Source organism: Platichthys flesus, chromosome 11 (assembly GCF_949316205.1).
Source record: "Platichthys flesus chromosome 11, fPlaFle2.1, whole genome shotgun sequence".
Lineage (NCBI taxonomy): Eukaryota > Metazoa > Chordata > Actinopteri > Pleuronectiformes > Pleuronectidae > Platichthys > Platichthys flesus.
This window is the reverse complement of record NC_084955.1, coordinates 12,956,542-12,979,460: the sequence shown is the minus strand read 5'-3', so window position 1 is coordinate 12,979,460 and position 22,919 is coordinate 12,956,542. Positions and strand designations below refer to the sequence as shown.

Here is a 22,919-nt window from a genome sequence, read left to right as displayed (position 1 = left end):
AGCCTGCCATCGCTCTGTCTTTGCTCTTTTCCCCCTTTCTTCCCTTTCCACTTCCCTCTCCTCTACCCACTTTCCTCTATCCACAAATGCTCAAAGGTCAGTGTGTCTCAGGTTTTGGCCACATTTGCCCTAAAAAATAAAACAAAGAAAAACAAATAGAGGACCCTGCTGTCTTTATGAGTTCTCATAAGTGGTCAAGACGGAGGTTTAGCTGCTCTGCTGTTCATCTCAAATAGAAGAGAGGTATCATTCATGCTGATAGTATTTGGCCAGGGCCAGAGGAATTGTGGATAGTAGGCCTCACAGCACTGGTCATCCATCTCCATTTCAAACTTGTCCCCTGTTTATCCGACTGGATGCAATTCAGTTACGCGTTCCATCAGCGACATGGACAGACATGGCATACACGGAAGACGCCTTCTGCTAAATGTTATTAACTGTTATCAGTGTGGATCATCCCATCATGCTGATGTGATGAGAGCCGATGGGCTCGGGAGTGTGTTCTGATTATTCCTGACCTGCCTTCTCCACGTCACAGACTCGTGTAAGGTAATCAGAGAATCAATTATCCCTCCAGCTGCTCCTCTCAAAAATGACAAATGAAGCTGAACCACAACATCGGTGAGGTTTTATCAGGAGATGTTTTCATGGACTCCAGGAAAAAGGTCTCTCATGTAAACACGCAAAGTGAGATATAAGCAGTAGTTACTATCTTTTAACAGTTTGCTTGGCCTTAAAATGCTCAAAACCCCTCAGGGAGTCATGTTTATTCCCCTCATGGCAGTTGAGGTGACACATCTCATTGTTCATTCATATTCACCCCACATACTCACCATATGAAATTGTCTGTCATCTATATCAAAGGCTGCCGCTCCCTTTGATATGTAGCATCTCTGACTGTACACAAAATGTTTGCCCTAGGCAACGGTTTATGCTGGTGGTGATATGAATAAAGGTGTTATCATTTTGACAAAATAAAAATGGCTTTAGTTTTTTAAATGATCTACTCAGATAAAGTGCATTGTGCATTTTCAGTGAGAATCAGTTTTTATGGGACAGGACCACAGAGTGTAAAGATGGATGACCTGACGGCTCACCAAAAGCAAAGCCAAATTATCTTGATCCGGATAAATCATGCCTCTCCAGTGTTATGGACCAAACAAAAATGTCAAAGTACATAATATACATACATATGCATAATAAATGTCCTCAAAATACTTACTATGTCTTTTAAGGTTGTTCTAACTGATGTATGTTTAAGGGCAAATTTGTCTGGTAAGATTGTTTTTTTAACCTTAAAAACGAGATGAAATGTCGTGATTGACAGTTAAAGACTGACTTTTGATGGGTCCAGTGTGTGAATCGATTGGACCTTGAAACAATGTTTCCATCCCCCGATCTCCACTGCGTAGTTAGCTGGAGCTTGGTCGTCTGTCTTTATTTACAATCTGTGGTCAGGACAAGAGTTTGATGAATGATTCTAACACCTGAAATTGAAGACGTGAACCTTTAGTTTCTCTGTCATATCTTTATTAAAGTGTCACAAAGATGAGCCGTCCAGACTCACTTTAGAGATCACTTTTTCAGAGATTCATCAGCACTTCTTCTAGATGCAGTATTTCCTATATGTGGCCTCAACTGCTCCAAACTCTGAGGAGCAGAGGGCAAAGCCATGTTCTGTGGTCAGCAATAGGTCAGCCAGTGAAGGAACTATACAGGAAAACAGGTTTCACAGTTGCTGAGTGTGGGTCAGGAGGAGAGCAGAATGCAGGAAAGATGAAGGGGAATAAAGAAAAATGGGAAAGACCGAGAGACACCCTCTCATACAGCTGTGCCTGAGGGGTAGAAGGCTTACTCAGCATGTCATCCCTCTTCTCTCTTTCAGGGCTACCATCGATCCAACCACTTCATCGCCACTCAGGGTGAGTATCTCAGCAAGGCTATTGTGTGTATGTGTGTGTGTGGGGGGGATTCAGGATGGTGAACACCTTGTTATAAATTGAAGATGATCCAGCCAATGAGCCTACTCATGCACAATCCCTTGCCAAAACCGTCTTTCTGGCAAATCAAAAAGTGACTAGCAGCCCGTGAAGGCTGCGTTGGTGGTGTTACTGAATTAAACATTAGAACAGGTGATTAATTCCACACATTAGTCAAAGCTACTCGATTTCTGTGACATGTTGGGCGGCGTGTTCTTCGTCGAAAGGAGAACCTGTATTTCAACCACTACTGCTAGCACAGAGATGGGTGTTAAGTTTTCCCATATTTCGAATCGGATCTCTACCAAAACTGAATGGGATCTCTTAGCATCCACACCACATCTGTCCACCAAGTTGTGTGGTCATCCACCCATTCCAACATGTTTGTCGTACTCCTGCAAAATATCAACAAAAGCAGACAAAAAAAAAAAACATAACCTCCTCGGCTGAGATTTTGAACGCAGAGCATGGACGAATGGCCCCTTTTCCTTATGTGGTAATGACCATAATGAGCTTTAATGAGTGTCAGTTTCTCTCTCATCACACAGTCACTTCAATTCTACTCCTCTTCTTATCTGGCACCAGCTCCCCTTCCTTCCCCTTGTCACAGAAACAGAGAGCAGCAGATACAAAAGATATAAAACAGAACGTCGTCAGCAGCGCTTTGTCTTTTTAAGCATTTATTTCCTATGTGATCCTCTTGTTTGAGTTGGATCTCGCTTCCTGAATGTTCCTTCGTTCACATGACAACGACAGATTTTCCTTGAGGATTTCATCATAAGCCGCTGCTGGTTATCCGTCACCCTTTCTGCCTTCAATTCCCAATAACTCAATTGATGGCGGTATTTTGAGCGATCGGTACCTTGCCGTCAGGGAAAAGGACAATTAGGTTGCAATTATTTAAGTTTTCACAGCGATACGAATTCCGGTACTTGAATCTGCCGTTTGCCCTTCACTCTTATTTCTTCTGTCTTCCCAGCAGGACCCAAGCAGGAGACTCTGTATGATTTTTGGAGGATGGTGTGGCAAGAGAACTGTTTCAGCATCGTCATGATCACTAAGCTGGTGGAGGTTGGCAGGGTAAGTGATGTTCAGTCCCTGTCCTCCTCCTGTCATCGCCCAGTGCTCCAACACGTTGCACATTTGCCCTGAGGGAACGTTTTGGTGTCTATTTGAACATTTTGTTTCTTTGAAAAGATCTCACAGGACACCCGATTTCCAGCATTTATGCTAAACTAAGCTAAGAACTTGGGAGAGGTATACGTTTTCTCACCCATTTTCTTTTGGGGCATCCAAAAAATGTCAAACTATTCCTTTAACTTTCTTGATATCAAGAAAAATGAAAGATACATCTGCACAAAGTCTCTGCAGGGCTGTTAAACTTGATGTTGGATTTTTTATGGCATTTGGATTAACCCTTATTATGACATCATCATCGCGAAACAGCCATGATGAATGATAGAATTCTACATTATGATGGTATGATTATAGAGTCCATAAAATTAGCTATAAAATACTTAATATAAAACGCATATAAAAAATAACCTGAGCCACATCTAGGGCAGCTGTCCTTACATACATTGCATGATCATACAGCCTTAATGGCTTGACTGTCACGCCGTTATTTTCCACCTCACATAAATACCAGTAGTGTGTGAAATCTGCTGTAAGTATTCCATCCTCTTTTCACCGTAGGAAAGAGAAGCACATTACCTCAGTGGATGGTTAAAATGACACCATTTTTCTAGCAGTGAGCCTTCATCCAATTTGGTTTTCCACCTCAACAATTCCCGGAACGGTCAACAAATAAGGACTGGTCTGTGTAGCTGAATCCAGATAACAACTCTATTAAATAAAACAAATAAAATTACCTCCTTTTTGCCTGATGCTGCTGAAAAAAAAGTGATGCCTCCTGTTCATTATTTTTCCCACCATTCTGTGATTGTTGTGCTTTTCTTTTCTTTGCCCTCTGTGATGAAATATTTGCAGAGGAACAGGTTGTTTTTGTTCTTCTTAAGAATTTGAGGTGAACTGTTGTATTTTTTATTTATACATTCCACACCAATATGTCTCTGTTCTGGTTAAATTAACAGATGAACGACTTTATATTTCTCATGATGACTTAATTAAAATTTATGACACAGGTTTGCGCTTATTTTTTTTTTTTTACTTTATCCCTTACTGTCAAATGGATCGTTAGAATTAATCTTGTTCAATGGTATTACTATATCTACTCATGCAATCCGTCTGACTGCAATGCATCAATTTCAAATATAAAGGAGGGGACCGCCACACACAGCCAAAACTGGCACAGTGCAATCATGGAACTCACGCTTTTTACATCTGTAGTTTGGTTCATTTAAAGGAAAACAAATGCTATGTTGTTGCTAAAAGTCCATGTAATTACGTTGATAACCTCATTCACTAAAATCAGGAAAATAATCCTGAAATAATCACCCCACCAGCACAATCCAAGCCAGAGATTATCTCATTGTTACCTTATAATATTACCTCTCAAACCTACCATTTTAATATTAAAACACAGTTTTTCATTTTTAGAGAAGCTGGAATATAAATAGAAGGATGGATTATGTTGCTAAAATTGTTAAATAAAGGTTATATTTAACACCAGAGGACAGAGCTTTGAATATGCTGCGTTTCAACAAAACTGTTAAATTTTCACTTTACCCATCAAACAGATCAATTCATGTGACACCTTCTACATTCGGTCAAATTTGTAGTAGTGATAACACAACGTTTAACTCCTTTGCTTTCCTTTTTTCCAATCAGGTGAAATGCTGTAAATATTGGCCGGATGACAGCGAGATGTACGGGGACATTAAAATCACTCTGCTGAAGACAGAGACACTGGCTGAATACACAGTCCGTACCTTTGCCTTGGAGAGGGTGAGTTGATCTGAAATTTACATTACTACCTTTATTTAGCTACCCTCGTTTCCATTTGTTAATAAATGTTATAATATTCTTAATTTCACTGCTCTGTAAGGGCAGAAATTAATACGTGTGTGGTTCCTTTCTGTAATCTATTCATGAACATAATTTGTCCATGTTTCCCCGGTAACCTGGTGAAGTAAGAATTTAAATTAGAACTAATTGTACAGATTAGATACCTGACAGGGCTTAGTGCTGATAGGCATGAGGTCCACACATCCACATTTAGAGGAATTAATATTAGCAGCTATCTGAATGCCCATGCCGTCTTTCCGACATATCTGTTACATTGCTATGCCCCCGGCGACCTCCATCTTGTCAATCTCTCCGGGATCTTTCTGTGGAAGGACTAGAGGAGCAGCTCTGGTGTGACACTGGCACAAACACGGCATTATCATGCCACTGTCACAGCCGCTCTCCACTGGCACACGCTGCCGCTTATTCAAATCGGCACAAATTTGGGAGCTGGTGACAGCTTGTTTTTCATAATACCTTCGACCCCTTTTTTAGTTTTCTGTCTTCAGGAAACCTTTGCTTTGCTTTGCTTTTCTTTGTCAAATGTGAGCAGAGGGAGAAATTGCTGTGTGACGGCAGCAGCCTCCCAATGGAGAGGAGAAACCTCCCCTCCCTCTCCGAGCCTCAGTAATTCTTCTCTGCGTGTCTCTCACATTGCTGCTGATTCTAGGATATGATGCCCAGAGGCCATACTCTCCTAGAAGACCTAACACCCCACATAAATAATGTCCTGGTTGTCATCACACTGAGCCCAAAAACTTTCCACATCTCTCATTGAGGGGGGAATGCCTCTGAATGGATGGCAGCACGTCTTGGATGAAACAACAGCCTGCGGGCTATGATGGTTGAGATGCAAGCCACATAAATGTATTGTTTTGCATGTAGTTCTAATGTGTGTTCTGTGTTTGTTTTCGACAGAGAGGATACTCAACCAAGCACGAGGTGCGTCAGTTCCACTTCACATCCTGGCCTGAGCACGGGGTGCCCTATCATGCCACTGGACTGTTGGCCTTTATACGAAGAGTGAAAGCCTCCACGCCTCCTGACGCTGGCCCGGTGGTGGTCCACTGCAGGTAACCCAATATAGCAACGGCTGTAGCCTGTCTTCTTATAAACCATCTGTTGTTCTATTTCCTTTTTCAAGTATATATGAAAAACATCTCAATAGGTTATTATGTTTATCAATCCTATTATCTTTGAAGATATTTATCATCACCATGACCTGAAGTGACAGATGGAGGCAGTTGTGAGCAGCTGTTTGCATCTTCAAGGCCTTTTCAGATAGAATGGAGGTTTGAGCTGCACTGGCCGGGTTCAGCGATGGTGCACGAGTGATCATCACAGTGGTCGAATGAGAGAGAGAGAGAGCCGGGCGGCACAAGACCGTGAAATTAATTGTTCCAATCTGAGAGTGCAGTTGTGCTGTTGTCAGGTTCTACCTGTCCTGTAACATAAACAACAACCTTCAACATATCTCTTTTACTTAATTTGTCTACAAAGAAGTACCTCATTTTTTTCTGTCTTCATACGTATCGTTGGGTTACATTTGAATAAATAGACAGAGGTTAGCAGAGAATCAATTGACCTTGAAGCTAAATAAAGGCAAAATCAGACATAGCACCCTTCAACGGTATTCATGCAAAACTAATCTGTTATGCTCACTTCAATATAACAATACTCATCACTTTCGGATTCTCTCTTGTGTTTAGCTTAAAGCTTCCATTAGCTTAATACTAAAAAAAAATAGTTTTTAGTAATTTCAAGGCCTAAATTAAAGTGTTTATATAACTAGCGCAAACTTAACAAATGTCACGACCCTCTCCTGGTTTGTTTTGGCGGCCGCCAGCACTCCAATTTTTTCTGTTAAATCACAGAGCTTTTATATCATTGGCTGTGAGCAGACACACGTTTCTCTCAAAACATTGGTTGTAAGATTGTTAATGACTCCTCATGAAAGATGTTCTTGTTTGTGTTTTTGTTTTTTGGTTTATTCCAGCGTGGGGGCGGGCCGCACCGGCTGCTACATCGTGCTGGACGTCATGTTGGACATGGCCGAGTGTGAAGGCGTGGTCGATATCTACAACTGTGTCAAAACCCTCTGCTCTCGACGCATCAACATGATCCAGACAGAGGTCAGGTCAACAAATCAGATCATCTATGTACTTTATATTCAGCTGGATATTCAGGATGTGACATTAAACAATCAGTGGACTTAATGTGGTCACCTCCCTCCTGCTCCGGAGGGACGCTCAGGTTTCTAAACATTTGATTTTTCCTCCTGTGGAAAGTCAAAGTGGGGGGGGGGGGGGGGGGGGACTTATGTAAAGGTCATTGGAATAGTTTGAGAGAAAGGACTCACGTTGTCTGTCGCTGTGCTGCGTGTGCACAATGCTGTTCTTTAGATGTGGAGATAATTTACATATTCACCCCTTATTATGTAAATCCAACATTGACTTAGCTGTTTATTACATTTGTAATTATTTGCAGGGGTGCTCTAATTAAATGCACACCGCTTGTGTTTGTTTACTCGGAAATATTTATTTGTTCTCCCGCAGCTTTGATACACTACCAGCATTAAAGCACATATTTTATTCAGACCAAGGCAGGTTATGAAAAATCTCTTATTCATAAGGTTTAATTATTTATTTGCATCTACACATGTTCATAACCTGCCTCCTTTGTTGCGTCTGGTCTGTGTGTTTGCACCCAGATAGCATACCCTCATCCATTACCCTGAATACCCACTAGATTACACATGCATTGCCCACACACGTGCACGCAGACACAGCACTTCATCATGTTACCTGTTGTACCTCCAGGAGCAGTATATCTTCATCCACGATGCCATCCTGGAGGCGTGCCTGTGCGGAGAGACGGCCATCCTGGTGAATGAGTTCGCCGTCACCTACAAAGAGATGCTGCGGGTGGATTCCCAGAGTAATTCCTCTCAGCTACGGGAAGAGTTCCAGGTCAGTCCCGCGCTGGAGTGGACGGTGGATCAGCGGCACCTCAATCAATTTCTAAAGCCCAGATTCATTTTGTTGAAACGTGCAACCATTAACATATGAAACATGCACTCATATTCTAAATTAAACAGTCGACACTCAGCAATCACGCTCATAATGTGATTTATTTAATATCATCAATAACATTTCTTCAATTACCTTAATGGGACCTACCAGCACTTCAGCTACTACAGTAAAATTGGACTGTACTACTACTGCTAATGCTATTGCAGTATTACTACTAGTATCAAATAGAATACATTGAAATGCACCCCCTCGAAACACTTTTACTGCTACTAAATGTACTTATTCTCCATCAATTATAGCAGTAGTTATATTAATTTATGTGTGCATTCTTGCTGTGGCTCAATTACAAATATAACCACAAAATTTTGGTGTTTCTAAACCACTACTACTAAACCGACTATTTCTATCAGTAATTATAATAATAGTTCCGTTAATGAATGTTTATAAAAGTGATGCCTTGTTTATATAGAGGAAAGTTGATGAAGTCGAATCCAGAGAGAACCATACTGTTGATTTATTGTATACAGTTTGGAGAGGATTGTATTATACATTGCATCTGCATTGCATATATTCTGTCGTGAGTGTGTGTGCACCGTGGTTGTTTAGTTAATCCACAACGGTCTGTTTGGTATTCAGACAGCTGCATAAACAACAGATGACGACTCCATCCGCCCTGTTGTGGAAACGTGTCCTTTTATAGCACAGACGTTTTGAAATCAACAGAGTGCAGGAAGGAGCAGACTAACGAGAGCAATGGATACGCATCCACAAATGTGTGTTCGTACGCGCGTGTGCATTTGTGCACGAGTGTTGTGGTTGGTTTCCTTTCACCTCAGATTCTTCGTGGCTTCGCGTTGAAACCCTCCGCCTTGTTTTGCAGGAGAGCGGTTTGCGAACATTGTATTAGGTGTTGATTAGGAGAGAAGAGAGCCAGCTGCGTTCTCACACGCTTTACCTGCCTCCTCCCTCCGCCGCGGCGCTCAGCCGGCAGCCGCATTGATTCCAGGTTTAGCATTTCAAAGTAATACTGGGAAAAGGCTCACGCTCGTCAGTTAATTTTATACAGTTTTATTCTTTTACAAGACTAACGGTTTATTTATTTGTGTGGATTAGTGGATGGTACAGGAGGGGGTGACACACTGATAACATCTGTCTGTTTTTCACGGAGGAGAATGTTACATCGGCCTCTTTGATGGTGTAAACATATCCGTCTGACATCGTTGTTGAAAGCCTGTCCACCGCCCAGTGAGCTCTGTGTTCGCCTTCTCCTCTGACAGCACTCAGCCAACTGGTAGTACTGAGATCAGCAAGTCACAGATCTATTATTGATGAGGTGTATTAATGATCCAAATAGTCTTTTTCAAGTTGTCTCATTTAATCCCAGCTAAGCGAACAGACAGTTCATCAAAGAAAATTCGTTTGCAATATTTCCTTTTGAGTTTTTGAATCATGCAGTTGGCAGAATTCATCCTTTATTATTTGATATCAGTTTATCAACTTTAGGTTCAGGGTTATTAGAGATTCTTTCAGTTCAATATTGGATTCTTGGAATTCTCCCGGTTGTCTTTGCTTCTGTTTGATAGTCTTCGTCTTCTTCCTCCTCCTCTTCCTCCGTGACATATTTGATACCTCTGCTGTGTGTCACCTCTCCTCACGCATCTCATCTTTTAAAAGCTCTCTTAAATTATTTGTAATTTCCTCCTCTTGTCCTCAACTTTTCCCTTTGCAGACACTCAACTCTGTGACTCCCCACTTGGATGTGGAGGAGTGCAGCATTGCCCTGTTGCCCAGAAACCGGGAGAAGAACCGAAGCATGGATGTGCTGCCGCCGGATCGCGCCCTGGCCTTCCTGGTCACCACAGAAGGGGAGAGCAACAATTACATCAACGCTGCGCTCGCCGACAGCTTCCACCGACAGGCCGCTTTCATCGTGACGCCGCACCCTCTGCCGGGCACCACGGCCGACTTCTGGAGGCTGGTCTTTGATTACGGCTGCACGGCGGTAGTCATGCTCAACCAACTCAACCAGTCCAACTCTGCTTGGGTAAGATCAAGGTGTATTCTACTGTTTCACTGCCACTGTTTTGTTGACCCACTTTGCTGAAGTGTTTTAGTTCACTCGCACTGGAGCCACTTTTTGCTGTGGCAGTTTATACTTTCAGCCTGGAGGTTATCTGAACTTCACTTGAGACTTTTTCCCAACAAACCCCTCACCTCACTGTTTCTGTATCTGTGCTTGGGATTAGTTCCTTCATGCCATTTTGTTGGGCTTTGATCCCTGACCACATTGATCTCAAGGCATGACTAGATAACACCCGCCCCAGATTTTCCTTCCCCTCCTCAAATTCCATCTCAGGAGAATAGCATCGCACTCCCCTCAAGCCACATCTCAGGGTCCTTTTTGTTGGCGACCCACTTTCTCTCATGAGCATATGTCTTCCTCTGTACTGCAATATTCCCTGTTCTTTCTTTCACTCTCCACACAATAATGTGGATACATAACACAAGAATCATGTTGAAGATTAAAAAAACCTAATGAAACACTGAAGAAGTAGTTAAAAGAATGTCATAGTGCTTAAAGCCTCCTCTCGACTCCATGGAGCCTCTATGGGAAGCGAATCCACATGGTAACACTGAATCCTGAGCTGATAAATGAAGACAGCCAGATAATCAGGTGCCATGCTGAAGAGGGCTTTGAAAGCCATTAGATTGTTAAGTCTGCTCTAAAATGTATAGGCATGGAAATGGAATAATAACTTTATTTAACAAAACTAGCTATTGAGCTAGAAGAATTTGTTATCACAATTATCGAGCATGGATGAAATTATAGTGTGAAAAATAGTCGGTAAAGGAAAAACACTATTCAGTTCTCCAGATATTTCTCAGGTTGGAGAAATAGGACGTAGCAACCCTACAGTAGTACTATGGAAATCGGGACTATGATTAAATTGTAAGATATTCATGCCTTCGTGCAGCGACAGATGTGGCTGGGAACATTGTTTTCAAATTATCCCAAAATCTTTCCATCTGCCCAGTTCTTGTGAGCCCAATATCTCAGGAACAACTGGAGAAACTTTCTCCAAATAGGGCACAAACATTTACCTGAACTCAAGTATGAACTGAATAGTTTTAAATGGTCAAAGCTCCATGGTCATTATTACATCACAAAACAATTTGTTGGCCATAAGTCCGGAATAATAAAGGAATACACAGGTTGTAACACAATTTACTCCACAAAAACTAACATTAATTTCTAAAAAGCTAACAGAAGATGTTCAGCATGTTCTGTTAAAGAGCCCAAAATCTTTACAATTTCCTTGTTTAGCCAAAACATTATCTAGTTGGAGTCAAACTGAATGAGTTTGACTGACATCTTGCCCTTAATGGCAGATAAACAGTTTTGCAGAGATGACTGAATGATTCCACAGGGTGGATATCATCACTATAGTAATGAAAAGAAATAGGAATCGTTTCTTTTCATTACTATAATGGTGGTGGTTTTCATGGTGACAACTTGCTGCCTGACACTCATGGTAAGAGAATCCTCTCGGCCACCCGATATTCATCAAAATCAATAACCACTCCGACCTTTAAGAGCCTTGTGAGTCATTGTTTTGGGTATGATGTGCTCAGTAGATGTGGTAAATTAGTGATTGGCCTCTTTGTATCCTTTTTATAAGTTTTATTCATCTCGTGCCGTCCAGTGGAGTTCAGTCGCCTGAAAAATAATGTTATCACCAATTTAAATTGTTGTTAGTTAGACATCTGGTAGCAAAACACACACCCTAACACACACTTACTGGCTTAATATTTCCGTCACTTGATCTCCTTAAAGCTCTCTTATCTTTGATGATCCAAAGTTTTAAAAGTAAAGGGAATTTTCTTGGCCATAACTACTGAAGAAAGCTTGAGTTCAAGTTCTGTACGTGCCGTATTTCGTCAACGACAATAACAATCTCTCCCCCCCCCCTGCAGCCGTGTGTTCAGTACTGGCCGGAGCCGGGTCTGCAGCAGTATGGAGCCATGGAGGTGGAGTTTCTGTCCATGTCGGCAGACGATGATGTCATCACTCGTCTGTTTCGGGTCAAGAATGTCACGAGGGTGAGTCATCAGTTGCCAAACAAGGCTGCTGGAGACATGTTGTTCCACTCAGAGGTGTTTCACAAATGATAACTCGAACCTCATCTGAAATGCATTAGCTGTGGTCCTCACTGGTAATTCAGATGTGACCTTTTACCTACAGTGAAATCCAGATTTGCCAACTGTAATGTGCATCTAAAAAGCTGACACCAAATCCTCAAAGTCCGAAAAACTAGCCAGGGTTAGCTGTAAAAAAGAATAATCTGTGTGCCTGAAACCTTCAAATGATGATTTGAATTTTGTTTAAAACTTCCAACATGAACACAAACTCAAAGGCACATTTGCTTCACTTGATTCTGTACCTGTGCATCGCTATCTGTCTATATTGCTTTATTATGCATACCCTTCTCTAGTGTTTGCCTCATGAAACACGGGAGGTTGTCAAATAAATACACTGTAAAATGCAGGCTGGAGATTTATGCCGAACACAATGGCAGATCTGTAGAAAGAAAAGTTATCCGTAGACTGTATAAAGCATACTTCAAAGAATATATTTAGATATTCAGCTGCCCAGAAAATTGAACCTCAGACACCATTGTTTCCATAAGACGTTCCCGTAAGAGCAATACAAGTTATCAGAGCTTTCTTTCTATGAAAAACCTGCACGAGAAATCCATTGACGTGCATGCAATAAAGGTCAGTCTCTCTCTTTTTCAATTTCTTTTTGTCATTACCTAGATACGCGTCTTGCTTCTCTTAGGTGGCCGTTAGCATACTAAAGAGGGGGTTTTCATCATCATGATCCATGTCATATTTTCCGTTGCAGGACACTCTTTTCGGACTTCCTTTTGGTTAGTTCATAAAGCATGTCACACTTTTAAAGAGCAGAGAATTAGACAAAACTCATTAAATTGGCTAAAAAAAGACTGTCATGGGTAGAGGGAGCAGAGGGGACATCAGGGTGGTCTCTCCTCAACTACAACTACATGTATATATATACATGTGTAATATAGTCTCCAAGTATATGTCATCTTGAATTCACTAACATCAAACAGTGTGTTGATTGTGTGTGTTTGTGTGTGTGTGTGTGTGTGTATATGTATGCAGGTACAGTGTTTTGCCTGGGCATTTGCATAAGCACATGCATGTATTCTGCTCAGGATCACTGTCAACCAATTATTGAGGAAATCTGTATGCATGGCTTTTATTGCAGCGCTGCCATTATAAGCAGTGCGACAGCCAGTTCCCAGAACTTCCTTTCTTGATTGGCCTCCTCACCTCCTCCCAAACGCCCTTGTCATTCCCCCTATCTGCATAAGGCACCTTTTCTTCTACTCGTTGCATACCACTGTCACGGATAGGGCAACTTAACACAGCATGGGAGGTATCCAATCACACAGAAATAACACACGCCTCTCGTTCTCTGTGACCGGCTGGAGGCGAATCAGTCTTTTTTTCAAATGCGTGACAATGATATACAAGGGAAGAGAGTAAAAGTCAAAGGAAGTGCACTGTAAGCATATGTACGCGGAGCGGGCAATGTAGCACCAAAAAAACTACTCTCTGTAAATCCCACTCCCACTGAGGCGCAGTTTCTTCATACATCGTTGGTGTCTCTGCCAGCTCAATTTGCATGACTTATAGTTCTCCACTGAACCTTAAGTATTAGGAGAGAATCTACAGGACAAGGTTATGAACACACAGGGACCTCTCTCGCTCGCAGCTCAGGCCCCACTTACACCTGAAGAATCATATATCTCAGAGTGTGTGTGCTGAGCGAGCACGGCAGAGAGCCAGCGTGGAGCCTGGGGAGCACTGAAACACGGGTGTTAACGGGCACACACAGAAATGCTGCATCAACTAGTAAATACGAAATAACACTGCATGTGAGTGCATGTAAGTTGGCATAGTGCAGCAGATCAGATTCCATGTGTTTTGTGTTTTGATTCTGAAGCTCCAGGAGGGTCAGCTGGTGGTGTGTCAGTTCCAGTTCCTGCGCTGGTCGGCGTACCGCGATGTCCCCGACTCCAAGAAGGCTTTCCTCAACCTGCTGGCTCAAGTGCACAAGTGGCAACGAGAGTGCGGAGAAGGACGCACAGCCGTCCACTGCCTGTGAGTAACCTCTCAGCAACATGTATTGGAAACAGAAATAAATCTCTCTCAATCTCCCCCTCCCTCGGAAAGGTCTGAGACAGTGAAATAATGCAGCTGAAGACTGACATTTCAAATCCTCCCAAAGAAAAAGCTCATTCACAAAGGACAGCATCTGTCTGTTAGAATGGGACAAATCATCAACACATCTGTTGGATAATGACACATACTGCTGTAGAGACTAGTTAAAAAGTACTTTTCCATGACAGAACTTTGTGATGTACTCGGCTGTTGTATGCCATGCTCTGCTGTGGTGTGGTGCGGCTCGCCGTGTTGTGTTGCTCCTCTGTTGTCTTAAGCCTCCGCAGCGCACACCCGATGATGAATGTGAATGGGCCGTCCGGCTCATTGCCGACCCGTCACACGTTCATCCCCACCGCCCCCCCGTCTGAAAGCACATCAGTCAGCGCTGTCACACAGAGTTACCCGCGACAACCAAGAAAGAGATTATGGAGATCAAATCAATTATGGCTTAATACAGAATGCGATGGTTCCCACTACAGTAAATCCAGCACTGCCACGGCGCTGACGACGATTGATTACCTTAATATTGCCTGTGTACGCTGCAGAGGCTTCCGAGCCCACCTTCGCTGGGCTCGTCTCAGGAGGGAGGATGTGGATCGTCCTCCAGTAGTTTATTGATATTGCCTTTCATTTGTGATGACCAGGACCATATTTCCGAGGAAATGTCACTGTGCTGTTTTTTCTCAATTTGCTCTTCCTCACAGCTTTTCCTCATGTTGCTATTTTAAAGAGGCTGTTTACAAAACCAGGCCTATCAGATTACACATATTCTGCCCTGCTGATACTTTATTACAGCTTTCAAGGACCTATTTAAATTGCCATGGAAGCATTTTGTAACCTTGTTTAGATGAGTGCTATACAAATAAAGTTATGATTATCATTATTTAATTATTAAAGAAATGATAAGCCCCAGGGAGGGAGAAGTATGTATATCTTTTACATATACTGCACAAATATGGACCATCCTGCTGAGCATGCAATGCTATAGGATCTGGGTTGAATCATATTGACAGCCAAGGTCTAAACTTAAACAGCTTTTAATGGAAGGGCTAATGGTATGGCTGTAGACTCTGAGGATTATTCATATTTCATGTTAATGTTCAGTTTGAAATAGCCTTTGTTTTAATGCTGCTGTATTAATAAGATGTAGTTAGCTCATCTGTATTTCAAATAGATAATAATATCTCCATACTAATGTGCTAACCATGAAAGTGCTGTCACGCTTATTAAGAGTGGAATATTCACTAAACACAGTCTCAATGTTGCATTTGGAGATTTGCGTCTGAGGAAACATTTCATAAAATATGAAGGTTTTTTGTTATAAACAAAAGTTTTGGTCAAATACCTATTGATAGCTCTAGATTTAAAAAAAGGATAGTGAATTAATGTCATTACATGCCATCCCGTGGTTTTCAAGAGCCATTTCATTTGAATTCTGAAATATTCATATCCGCGGTGAGCAGAGGATCATCATGACACAATGGTCAACAAAGTTAGCAGGATTTTTTGTCAATTGTGTTATCAAAGTGATAATAATCATCATTGCGTTACCTAAAGCCATGCACGTAGTGTGGCTAGTGTACGGCACTAAATTACTTGAATATCGTCTTTCACTCTTAAAACATCACTATGGCACAGATGGTTTTGAACCTGGAAATAAATGTAATATCTTGAGTCATCTGGGAAATTCAAGTCTGTTCGGGCCCTACATGTGTATAATTATTTACATAGTTGAATTAAAGACACTGCAACAATGCATACATTTCAATTAGAGGGAGCTCATTCTATATGCCCCTCTGTTACATCCTTTATTTAATCAATTAGTGAAGGAAGGGAAGGGGGGGTAGCCTTTTTTATTTTTATAGTTATTTAAGTTATTATTATTATAACAATGATTATATTCCTTTGTTTGAGTAGGAATTTTCCGCGGGACCAGGAGTTCATGTTCATGGTTTCTCATTATTCATGCCGAATGAATTTAAAACGAAATATTGAAAGAAAAAATATAAAAAAATCATGAATACAAAAATAATACATCTGTTTGAGTTGGTGTCCAAAATGACCCATCTCCTCCTCTGCAGTAACGGCGGCGGCCGCAGTGGCTCCTTCTGTGCCGCTAACATCCTCATCGAGATGATCCAGTACCAGAACATGGTGGACATCTTCTACGCCGTCAAAACTCTACGCAACTGCAAACCCAACATGGTGGAGTCTCTGGTGAGAGTTTCTAAGTGACAAAAATGTACTTCTGTAATTATTATTTTGATTTCACTTGTTGATTGCAAATCAAAAACCTAAATCTTATTCCTCCTCAGGATCAGTATCGATTCTGCTACGACCTTGTCCTGGAGTACTTGGACTGCTTTGAGGGGAGATAGCAACAAAATGTCTCTCACAACGACAGTGAAGATTCAATTTGAGGCCACCCAGTGACCCTCCTCTACTTTCATGTTCTGACCTGCAGACTTGGAGTTGAAGGAATGGCAGAAAAAGGAGAGGGGGGGGGGGGGGGGGGGGAGAAACAGTCAAAGTTCTAACTTTTAACCTTTAATGTACAGCTGTGATTTCCTCCTTGATGGTGATGTGTATCTCTTTTGATATCTTTCGTGCTTTTTCTTGGTCCTCTTTGCCTCTCGGACTAAAGCTCCTTTTGTGCTAAGGGATTCCAGCAGTGAAACAATATTCGGAGCTACTAAACGGACCGGTCTGTTCTGAGGGGGGGTCACATTGGCTGTGTTTTCATTGTTTCACTTGTACAGCGAGAGTGGGCTGGATGTAACACCAGAATTACAGCAGCGTTAACGCAGAAGCATTTTTTCTTCTCTTTTAAGAGTTACATGCAACAGCAGTCCACTGTGGTTGTGGCATGACTTACCTACCATACCATAAACTGCCTTATTCTCTGACCATAGGACCGATTTATTCAAAACCCATGAATAAATCCCAAAAGTCGCCATAAATGGTGCAGAAACAGCAGCAAAAGACCTACTGCATTGGGGTGGACCAGCCCAGTCCTCAACAGTATTAATGCAGTAACTGTACAGCCGTGCAACGTGTCGTGATTTGCCATAATGTTTGTGCTGGATTACCATGTGTGCTATAGGTGGACGTTTCCAGGGGCCTCCACACTGGGCCCACTGCCACCGCAGGGAGATTCCTGTCTCATTGCTGTCACAGTGCCAATCCCGCTGAGTGACTTGAATACTCTGTTTACTTTGTTCCTATGCTTTCCTCATCATATAGACCTAGAAACACCCCAGTATGTACTGCATACGCTAATGTACTCGCTCCAAGTGATTGTTTTAATTTTATACCCGGCGGGAGAGGAGAAGGAGCCGACTTGCCATCGTGATGGTGGTGCAAATCATTATATTTCATTAATGCCGTGGCTTTAAAGTCGAATCCAGTGTACCCAGTTCCAGCTGTTTAATTCCTTTGTTGTCTGATGGTTTTGGTTGTTGTGTAAACAGATGAAGAAAGTTAATCCGGTTTGAATCTCATCTTAACTCTTTCAGTCAAGAGCCTCATTTTCACCATTTTTACATGAACACTACTTGTTATTTGTTGCAGTGTAACATAAATGAAATAAATATATATAGATAAATATATATGTAAAAAAAAGGGGGGGCATTACCATTGTGTAGAAGGCAAAATATGCTATTTTGTGTTACCATTCAAGATATGAGTGTTTTCATTTATTGTATCTTCAAATAAAAGTGGCATTTAAACTGTAAAATAGAAGAGAGCGGTTGCCCACGGACCCTGTGTCACAGCTTCATAGACTTGATGGACAAACACAATCCATTATTTTTTATATGCTGGCCAACACCTGCAGACCACTGGATGTGTTTGTGCACAAATCAATGAAACATCCCCTAAAAAGACCCCCGACACAGACGGGGAGGTATTTTTCTTTAACATCTCCAGAACCAAGTAAATATCTACTCTGCCCTCCACTATTACCCTTTAAAATATGTTATGTCCCCACCGTATCTCCTGAAGCTCCTTTTAAGTGCAGGTTTTCATGGAGGGTGGTAAAGCGATCGCTCCGGGGCCCGACCTAATGAACAAGGAGAGAGGCCCCGGAGCCCACAGGAGCTGAGAGATGGCAGCTAGCCGAGCCTCGGCTGCTGGTTTGCGGCCCGTAGTCTGGTTCGGGTGGCAGTGCCAGAATTCTGTGAGGAATCTTAACATTGCGCTAATAAGACCGGGCTCCCGCAGCTTCACTGAGACGGCAGCTTGTTTGTGACAAAGATGAAGAATGAGGTAGCTACAGTGTAGTCAGTGATCTGACAAAGGAAGTGCCTGGACACTTTTTCTTGTTGGTAAAAGGAGTGTGTACATACAGATGTATATTATGTTATGTGAATACTATATGAATATTATACTATATGTTTGCCCAGAGTAAAGACGTACAGTAAGTAAAACGCTACATAACCACCAAGCTGAATGTGCTGTAAATGACCATTTTGTGAGTTTATTGCCGGAACTTTTGACCCCCGAGTACAAACCTGAGTCTCCCTGAGTGTTTAAAGCAGGTCTGTGAAAGCATGTGTGAACTCATTGTCTGCTTTCTATTTTCATTTCAGTTTCATTTAAATAAAAGAAATTCCCCAATTCACGTAATCTATTTCCACCATTGTGTTGTCCGCCGCAGCCCAGACACAGACAGCCGTGTGAGTGGATGATACATTTACCATTCCTAGGGTTTTTATCGTTACCGCACTCTGGGCCCAGAGAGGGCCGTTGATCTCACGTGTGTTTCTGTATGATCCAATGGTACATGACTACTGTGTTTTTGACCCTTGTACTTGTGGGGGCAGGTTGTGTATTAAATGAGAGCGACGGAGATGACCGATGCAATCCGGGGTTGAGGAAGGGGTTCGCTCTTAAGAATAACAAAGATCAACAATAAAAGAACAAGGGGGAAAAAAAAACGAATGATGTGTTGTTGTCGACTTATCGTTGGTTGTTGTGTCCAAAAAAATGCCCATCCAGCTGAATGGTTCTGTGCTGGTACGACTGGTTTGCCAGCAGAAGCAGAGGACTAACAGCTGGACGTTGACTTCCTGTGGACGAGCCTCTGGCCCTCCTGCGGTTTCTCAGACGGATGGGATCTTTTCGCAGTTCCCTTCGCCTTCAACCACATCAACCATCTGATCTCTCTCCCCCCTTTTTGATCTCTAACCTCATCCCCCCCCATCATACCTCTCACCCACTCCTCTCTGTCCTCCTCCCCCGCTGTCGTCTGCACTTCCATTACTTTAATTTCTCCCTCTCATCCTCCTCCGTCTTCCTCGCTTTGCTTCTCCGCCCAGAGTAAGGTGACTCCAGACCACAGACTTCCTCTCTCACCCGCGGCTATGTTGAATAATGCATCAGTGCTGCAAACTGATCCAGTGTTTAGCAGAGGGACAAGCAGGATTAATTAGAGGACAAGACCCTCTACTGGTGGGTTGGGGACCATATGGATTCTCCTTTGGATTGTTTAGAGATTGACGGAGCTTAAAACCCAAACTACCAGAAATGGTAAAGTTTTGTGATGGTACATGCACATTTTTCATTTGTCATGTCAGTAAGAAAGAGCTGGAATGCATTTTACATTTAATGTGAAACAGATAAGGCCCTTTTAATATCTGCAAGATTTCCCAGTTTCCATTTTTAACCTTCAGAAAGCCATTACAACATGAAGTCCTTGGTGGCAGACTCGTCCTTTACCGCTCATATCTGATCCGTGCTTTAGGTAATTAATGTTAGCAACTTCACGACCCGATAAGGGACAAAAGCTGCCACTGGCATGCCGCCTTTTGTCCAGTACATGGTCCCACAGCAGTGTGGGTATGGTGTGTGAATATGCAGTGGATGCTGATATTCGGACTCAACGGGGAAGGCAAATAAACGTGAATATTCTCTCAGTCCATAGCTTTATTAAAGCTGTGCCATAATGAAAGCTTGAAGGATTTTTACGGCAAAAAATACTGAAACAAACAAAAGAAAAACAATTCAAATGCAAATGAGGAAAAGAAGGACACGACTCAACATATCTACTTTTTCGATTTTCTTGCTGCTCTTGACTGATTCCAGCAGTCCTTTGTCCTTTGTCCTTTTGCTCAATCCTCCAGATTTTTGATGCCGCTCGGACATTGATGTTGACACTTGTTTGTCCACCGGCTCCATAGTCAGCTTTTTGCAAGCTTGGTTAAAAAACAGCCCATAGATAAATCTCAGCAGCTCCATTTTTTTTTTCTGCATCCTCAAAAATCCTCTTTAGGGCCACAGGACATGAAGTATTCTGTTCGGCTCTGCAGGGGACGATCGACAGCCGGATTAAGAGGGAGCATTGTGTTCAAACATGACCCAGGTGGGCCTGCAGATATTATGAACTATGTAATCTTTTCTATGTAAGCTCAATGGCTGGTAAACAGAAAAGTTGACAGTGGCTTTATCTGCTCCACAGGCGATGATTTGTCTCATTTCCAGGTCAAACTTACTAAGGCTTGATGAATGCCATTTTCATTCAGTGTAATCATCTCTGCTTCTTCTTCTAATGTGCATCTTCATTTGAGTCATAACAAGCCTAGCCGAGCGTTACAAGATAAACCGTCATGTCTGTCATTGACCCTCACACTGTAATCGTATGCAGTAGATATCTCAGTGCACCTCTATTTCTTGCACCTTTAGGTAAAGTGGCCATCTTGTGCATTTCTGTGGAAACGCAATGACTGATTTCCTTCTCACCTCGATGGCCAATTACTACTTCCTGACAGCAGAAAGTACAGAAGGCTTCCTGAGGCTTGAGCTGAGTTGTGCTGATGGATTTAACCCACGTCTCTTTCGTTTCCCTTTGTTTGTTTAAGCTGCAGAGGCTTTTCCTTTGCAGGTTTATCGTCCCACGTCCCCACTAAACAACACCAGACTTTTAGACATTACCTAAATTGGATGATTTACACTTTACATATTGGTTGTTTCTGAAATCAGTAATCACTCAATATTGAATTCACCATTGTGGTGTCCGATTGTTTAGTTATATTTTGTATACCCTATATAGTGCACTCATTGTTTCCCATAATACAAAGTGAAACATAGTGTACAGACGATGGTCAATAACCGAGCAATATATCCCATCATGCATTGTGCTCACGGCAGAGAGACGAAGGAAGAGAGGAAAGCAGGAACAGACAAACACAGTTCTAATTATATCTTTTAGCTAAAGGTATTAATACCAACTGTAAAGTAACATTCAACATTTATTTTGAGATTTTCCGCCTGACGACGCTATAGTTGTTGTATAGATAGATAGATGTGATTGTGTCATCTATGAATAAGAGACAACTTGTCAAATTGCAGTAGTTGTTTAGAAAGGTAAAGGTAGGAATATGAATATAAGATTTGCAAACCAGTTACATTTATTGCAGGTTTAGAGAGTTTTAGAGGGACAGAAACTTAAGGGCTCATGAAGACCCTAAATAGTAAAGTATGGGTTAGTGCATGAGTCTGTGATTTCGGACAGAGTGATCCCGGCTGTGCATGAGTGGGCCGACTGTGATTGGATGATACCCATGGGGTAATCAGCACATGATCTGCCACTGCTGTTGCATCAGATCTTGGATCTGTAAGAGTGTTGGCTGGTGATGAAAGAGTAGATTAGCAGTTGCAGGATGACTGAAGTCCAATATGGGACAAACCAATTTTGCCCAATATACAGGATTTCTGGGCTAACACAGGGCAACTGGAAACGCGATAGGTAATTGGAATCTTATCATTTAATTTCAATGGTGTAATGACTGCCATGTAAGAGATAACTTATCAACTGGCCAGGATCCAACTGGGTTTTCGCTGGTCTCTCTGGGCCTCTTATGTTCCTCCACTGACAGGCTCGATGGATGTCGGCCTCTCCCGGGCTCTCCCTGGTGAGTCCCGCGCCAGATCCACTCGCATGTGGTGTTTCTGTAAAACAGGTAGTGAGGTCTGACAGCTTGCAGCGTAGGCCGATGGGAAGAAGAGAAATATTTGCAGATTCCCAAGCTTTTTAGCTCATGTACCAGGCATATTAAGATAAATGTAACCATGTGTATAGTTGTTTAACAATATGCACATACTTTCTTTCCAATAATTTTGTCTTATTAAATTATACATCAAATACTTTTTCATTTATGTTTAAACAACTGTTTGTTAGTATTTGCTAACAGTTTCAACAATTTATTCATCAGCCTACTTTTAGTAAACTTAGTAAACCCATTGGACTATTTAGACCATGTATATCATATTCTTATTTTTGTTTTAGACAACTGTTTAAAATATTTTAATGTCTTTGATTTTATATGATGATAGACGAAAGGCCCGCTCCCTAAAAGTGAAGCCAAAGTGTCTATTAAACCCTCCTAGTAGCATGCTGCAGTATAGGTCATAAACTATGTCTTTCTTTTTCATTTGGCTTCATTCAGTGGAGATACATCGGCCATCTTTATGTACACACTACAATCTTAAACCGTTTATGCTATAATTTAAGCTACTATTTGTACTTTTACACTATTTTACTTATATTCATGCACTCTTAACAGCAATGATCTACTTAAGACTCAATTAGTCTGGTGGACCTTTTATGTATGTGATATGTAGGTATTTGTGTGGTAAGGCATAGATTTTTATATTATAAGTTAAACCTTGTTTATTTACTTCACAACTT

General features: G+C 41.8%; 1 protein-coding gene across 5 annotated transcripts in view; it reads left to right on the top strand.

The window, feature by feature from the left end:
- The window catches only part of ptprub (protein tyrosine phosphatase receptor type Ub), a 149,598-nt gene extending 130,744 nt beyond the window's left edge, over nt 1-18,854 (top strand). For 3 of the 5 annotated variants that reach the window (XM_062399095.1, XM_062399093.1, XM_062399096.1), the window contains 11 exons: nt 1,886-1,922; nt 2,962-3,059; nt 4,770-4,886; nt 5,865-6,019; nt 6,943-7,078; nt 7,766-7,915; nt 9,708-10,022; nt 11,954-12,079; nt 14,013-14,170; nt 16,315-16,450; nt 16,549-18,854. In XM_062399095.1, coding sequence (XP_062255079.1) covers nt 1,886-1,922; nt 2,962-3,059; nt 4,770-4,886; nt 5,865-6,019; nt 6,943-7,078; nt 7,766-7,915; nt 9,708-10,022; nt 11,954-12,079; nt 14,013-14,170; nt 16,315-16,450; nt 16,549-16,611 — 1,491 coding nt within the window. In that variant the 3' untranslated portion in view covers nt 16,612-18,854. Of the gene's footprint in view, nt 1-1,885; nt 1,923-2,958; nt 3,060-4,769; nt 4,887-5,864; nt 6,020-6,942; nt 7,079-7,765; nt 7,916-9,707; nt 10,023-11,953; nt 12,080-14,012; nt 14,171-16,314; nt 16,451-16,548 lie in introns of all 5 variants that reach the window. The other 2 variants (XM_062399094.1, XM_062399092.1) reach the window with 1 other exon arrangement.
- Nucleotides 18,855-22,919: the final 4,065 nt, after the last annotated feature.